The sequence below is a fragment of the Temnothorax longispinosus genome, unplaced genomic scaffold (genome assembly GCF_030848805.1).
Source record: "Temnothorax longispinosus isolate EJ_2023e unplaced genomic scaffold, Tlon_JGU_v1 HiC_scaffold_668, whole genome shotgun sequence".
NCBI classification, from domain to species: domain Eukaryota; kingdom Metazoa; phylum Arthropoda; class Insecta; order Hymenoptera; family Formicidae; genus Temnothorax; species Temnothorax longispinosus.
The window spans coordinates 1-5,494 of NW_027270526.1; the positions used below are offsets into that span (position 1 = coordinate 1).

The following is a 5,494-nucleotide window of genomic DNA, read 5'->3' on the forward strand; positions in this document are numbered from 1 at the left end:
ATAGGTTCGGCTGGTGTTGGGAAAAATAATAAAGTTGGCAGTATTGAGAATTCCCAACACTGCGTTCGTTTTCTCCCAACTGGGAAAAGTTGGAGATTGATAGAATGGGGGCAACTAGTGCAGATATTTATTTGTATCGGTCTCAACGCCTTTTGTGAAACATAACCTACGATTCTGAAACGCATACGAAAATAACGCTGTGTGAACATTGATTAGTGTATACTGCTTAGATCGTAAATTATACACCAATCAGTGGACCGTGCAACGTTATTGACATATACGAAAATTTTTCATATGACTGAAAGAATCGAGTCTCTGGTCAGTATCGGTCTTTTTCTTGTCATATAATTTTGTACGTTGTTTTATTGCGTCTCCGGCTATCTCAACCACATCGATTAAATCTAAGGTAATCCTTCCTTTTCTTTCTTTATTTATAAAATAAAGTTTAACACATTACTTTTGTATATATTTTTAAGTCACATTCTCTTTATTTTGCAGGATACAAAAGAGGTTTACCGCAACTCACATTATTCTGCTGATGCAGATAATTCTCTGTACTCTGCGTATGTATTAACGCTGGTGGCAAAGCATAGAGTAAGTATTACGGTACTCATATTTATGTTTCTATTATTTATACCTAATTGTAATTGATTACAATAGAACACGTCTATTTTAATCTTTAATTTCTCTCTTTCTCTCTCTATAAATTGTACATAGGATGAAAGAAAAATTAAATTTTATATCTGTTCCATTGTAATGCATGTATGGCGCTTATATACAAAATTATAAATTATGTAAAATAAAAATTTGTCAATACAACTCCATAAATTATTGCTATTATTTATTATATTGAACTATATTTAACTATAATATAAATGTATTTACAGAGTTTCTTCTCTTGTATTATTACTTCATCAAATATAAAAATGAAGAAATTTGTGCAATCCAATGTTAACTGTAATCATCAACAAATGTTAAAGTTGAAATTGCTTGATGAATCAACAAATGTTATGTATAGTATAGAAGTAGGAAAAGAAGATTACAATCGTGCTCATAAAGGTACAAAAAAGGATTTTAGTATTAAATATTTAACTGCAATGTGTGACAAAATATTTTCAAAATAATTTATGTGTTATTTTTATAGATAATGATTTTGCCAACGTGCTTCTGGAGAAAGCGAAAGCATTACGTTCAAATTACAAAAACTCTACACCTAGTAACTGTAGTACCTCTCCTGTAGTACCTTCAACAGTTGATAACAATAAACCAAGTTGTTCGAAGAGTAGTGTTTAATACGACAATACTTCAGATATTGAAAACTATAATGAAGACAATTATAATCAAGCTGAACGAGATGAGCTTAATATAGGTGTGTTTAAATCGCAAGTACAAAAATAGAGAGTACAATAACATAAGTAAGATTTAATAAATATTTGGTTTTTTTTAAATTCAAATGAGGGGCGATGGACACACGAAGCCACGCTTTTGCTAATCTCATTGTATAAAGAAAACGCGTATATGCTAGGGAAAGTTCCTCAAAAAAAAATGTGGACGCAAATTTGCCAACGTATAAAACATGAACAAAAATATAACTTTACGGTTAATCAATGTTATAATAAAATGGATACTTTAAAAAGACGATATCGTCAGATTATTGATCATAACGCTCAAAGTGGAAATGACAGGAAACAATGGATATATTTAGAGGTAATAAATAAGTTATAACAAAATTAACATTGAATATTACGAATAATTTTAAATTTAGTTACCATTACATTTTATAATTTAGAAATAGAAATTTTTAAATATAAAAATGAACATGTTTTAGCCATTAGATGAGATCTTTCGCGACAAACCTTGGGTAAAACCATTATCTGTAGCAGGATCGCATACACGAGATCCTGAAAAATCTTTATTTGATGATAATGAACAGGAGCCATCAACTAGTAAGTAATCAATAAGTAACTAAAAATGTACAATATTTCTTGTTGTTATTTAAGTTTGTAATTCACAATATTTTTTAGAACAAAGGAAGATCTCATTAAATGAAGAAAGAGCTAATTATTTACGGGCATCACTCGAAGAAAAAAGAATAAAAAGAGAAGAAACTGCAGCTAATTATAGAACAGAAAAATTAAAAATATTAAAAAAACTTAAAGAAGTTTTTAAAAAATGAAGTAAACATTTATATTACACTAAAAGTACAAATTATGAATACGTATATAGTTTTTAAGTATTAGTAGTAAATATTTTTGTTGAGTATACGTTTTTATTAAGTATGAATGAATTTCTTTTATTTTTATTTTTTTAAATATCGATTATTAAGTAGAATTATTAAGTATGAGTTTAAGTTTAAATTAAATATAAGTAAGAACTATGTAAAAAAAGAAGTGCATCAAATATTAACAATAATATTAATATATATATAACATATTCATTAACGACGTTAAAGTTTTAAAAAGTGATATTAAGGCCCGATTCCATAACTTTAACTAAAGTTTAACTAATATGTAATAGAATAATTCATTTTATATAAAGCACTTCTATTGGATATTGTTAGCTAAAGTTCAGTTAAAGTAAGTTGTGGAAATGAGCCTAAGTGATAAAAAGTGATTTAATGAATATACAAAAAATAAAAGTGCAAAGTATAAGTTCTATTAAATATAAGTTTTTACTACGATTAAGACTATGCAAAAAAGAATGCTTTAAATATTAACAGTTTATTTACTAATGAATGTATAGTATGACATATACTTTTGACTTATTAGCGAGGTTAAAATTTTAATAAAGTTATGTAAACATTGGAGTATACAAAAATAAAAGTTCAAACTATAAGTTTTGATTAAGTATAAATTTTCATGAAGATATTTCTGCGAAATTACATGAAAAAAGAAATACTATAAATATTGACAGTTATTAATATATATATATATATAGTTTAACATATTTAATTATTAAAGGTGATAAAGTTTTAAAAAAATGTAAACATTTATGAGTATACAGGAAAAGTACAAACTATACGAGTATACAGTAAACGTACAAAGTATGAATATACAGTAAAAGTATAAGTTCTTATTAAGTCTTAAGTTTCTGTAATTAACACTACAATATGTAAGTACTAAATTAATATACTGTTTTTAAATGAATAATTACATCTATATGTATGAATATATTAATATTTACACATACATGCACACGCACACAGGTACGCATGCACGCACACACATACACGAACACACACGCACACACACTTTCATGCATAAAAACAGATTAATTTTTTCTTTAAACATTGTTATTTGTAATTATTTCCATTAATCTGTTTCTTTTTAAATTTCCTTCCTCTTTTAATTCATTACTAACAGCAAGCGGTTCTATTTCGTGTAGCATATCAGGTATAATGACAGGGATTTCGATAGCATCATTGTTTAATAAACAAAAGTTGTGTAATACACAACAACTAACTATATAATATGGAATTAAATCCGTTCGTGTCATTGGCAACTTATCCAATAAATAACGCCATCGTCCCTTTAATAATCCAATTGCCCTTTCTACAGTTATTCGAGCAGATGACAAATTGGTATTAAATTCTTTTTGTCTTCTGATTAAATGACCATTATCATAAAATGGTACCATGACATTTTTCTGTATAGTATAAGCTGCGTCACCTAATAAATGACTGTCTTCAGGGAAATATTCTGGAGTACAATATCGTTGTACACCAGAATAAAGAAACACTCGCATGTCGTGAACACATCCTGGCATTCCAGCAAATACATGAATGAAGGACAAATTATCTTTGCAGATAACCTAGAAAAATATATAAAAAGAAAATGTAATTACTTTTAACAGTTTGCTGTTTTTCTATTCATTCAACATATATTAGAATTCATAGTAATTTTAATATCTTCAATTAAAATAATAAAGGAGTAAAAATGTTTTTATTCCTTACTTGTAACTGCATAGAGAATCTGCCCTTTCTGTTAATGTAACTATTAGCATCTTTCTTTGGTCGAGCAATGTTTATGTGCGTCCCATCAACAATACCTAAAACTTTTGGAAATCCATATAACCTTTGAATGTTTGTCCATGTTGTTTGAGCTTCTTCATTAGTAGGCCATCTAATAAATTGATTTCGAATGCTATATATTATTCGAACTACTCTCTTGACACATAACCATGCAGTTGATCTTGCAACATCAAATCTTTCACATATGGAACGATAAGAATTTGGTGTTGCCAAAACATAAATAGTTATTAATAACTGTTTTTCTGCATTAATTTTTTCTCTTCCTCTAAATGAAAGATTATCTAATTTTGGCCCAATAAAATATAATAAAAAGTGGAAAGTATTTCGCTCCATTCTGCAATAAATAATATCATAGTATTATTAAAATAAATGTTTCCTATTAATAACAATATAATTACAATTAATATGACCAACCTGAAATGTGATTTAAATTCAATATTTGTATATCTTACAACAACATTTTCCATGTAATTTTTTATTTTTGGTGTTACCCTTCTTTCATTTATATCATTATTTAATAATATATTTTGTAATTCCTCATCATCATCATCGCTATCACTAGAAGACAAACTACTAGAAGATTCAAACATAATATTTTCGACTAAAAAATATTCTTCCATAATAATAATAACACTGATTAAATTTGTAAGCTATTCCTGGCACTGCTTTTTTCGTTTTTTGTTTAGTAGCAATGATACAAAGAGAAGAAATCTGTAAATACATTTACATTATATATAGATAAATATAGTTTAATGTAATAAATAGTAGCAATAATTTATGGACTTGTATTGACAAATAATAATCAATTACAATTAGGTATAAATAATAGAAACATAAATATGAGTACCGTAATACTTACTCTATGCTTTGCCACCAGCGTTAATACATACGCAGAGTACAGAGAATTATCTGCATCAGCAGAATAATGTGAGTTGCGGTAAACCTCTTTTGTATCCTGCAAAATAAAGAGAATGTGACTTAAAAATATATACAAAAGTAATGTGTTAAACTTTATTTTATAAATAAAGAAAGAAAAGGAAGGATTACCTTAGATTTAATCGATGTGGTTGAGATAGCCGGAGACGCAATAAAACAACGTACAAAATTATATGACAAGAAAAAGACCGATACTGACCAGAGACTCGATTCTTTCAGTCATATGAAAAATTTTCGTATATGTCAATAACGTTGCACGGTCCACTGATTGGTGTATAATTTACGATCTAAGCAGTATACACTAATCAATGTTCACACAGCGTTATTTTCGTATGCGTTTCAGAATCGTAGGTTATGTTTCACAAAAGGCGTTGAGACCGATACAAATAAATATCTGCACTAGTTGCCCCCATTCTATCAATCTCCAACTTTTCCCAGTTGGGAGAAAACGAACGCAGTGTTGGGAATTCTCAATACTGCCAACTTTATTATTTTTCCCAACACCAGCCGAACCTATTTTCGAACGCA

The 5,494-nt window shown here is 28.0% G+C and overlaps 2 protein-coding genes across 2 annotated transcripts; one reads left to right on the plus strand and one right to left on the minus strand.

Moving 5' to 3' along the window:
* The first annotated feature begins 6 nt into the window (after window positions 1–6).
* Window positions 7–2,433, plus strand: LOC139824912 (uncharacterized). The gene is made up of 7 exons (XM_071797465.1): window positions 7–406; window positions 499–594; window positions 888–1,059; window positions 1,145–1,290; window positions 1,420–1,707; window positions 1,829–1,946; window positions 2,025–2,433. The coding sequence occupies exons 3-7, from the start codon at window positions 927–929 to the stop codon at window positions 2,174–2,176; spliced, it is 837 nt and encodes a 278-aa protein (XP_071653566.1). The 5' UTR covers window positions 7–406; window positions 499–594; window positions 888–926; the 3' UTR covers window positions 2,177–2,433.
* Window positions 2,434–2,932: 499 nt separating this feature from the next.
* On the minus strand, window positions 2,933–5,488 carry LOC139824911 (putative nuclease HARBI1). Its single transcript, XM_071797463.1, has 5 exons — window positions 5,078–5,488; window positions 4,890–4,985; window positions 4,445–4,741; window positions 3,953–4,364; window positions 2,933–3,810 (listed from the first exon to the last, which is right to left on the minus strand). Exons 3-5 carry the CDS (start codon window positions 4,648–4,650, stop codon window positions 3,283–3,285), a joined length of 1,146 nt encoding a protein of 381 aa, XP_071653564.1. The 5' UTR covers window positions 4,651–4,741; window positions 4,890–4,985; window positions 5,078–5,488; the 3' UTR covers window positions 2,933–3,282.
* Between the last annotated feature and the right edge of the window lie 6 nt (window positions 5,489–5,494).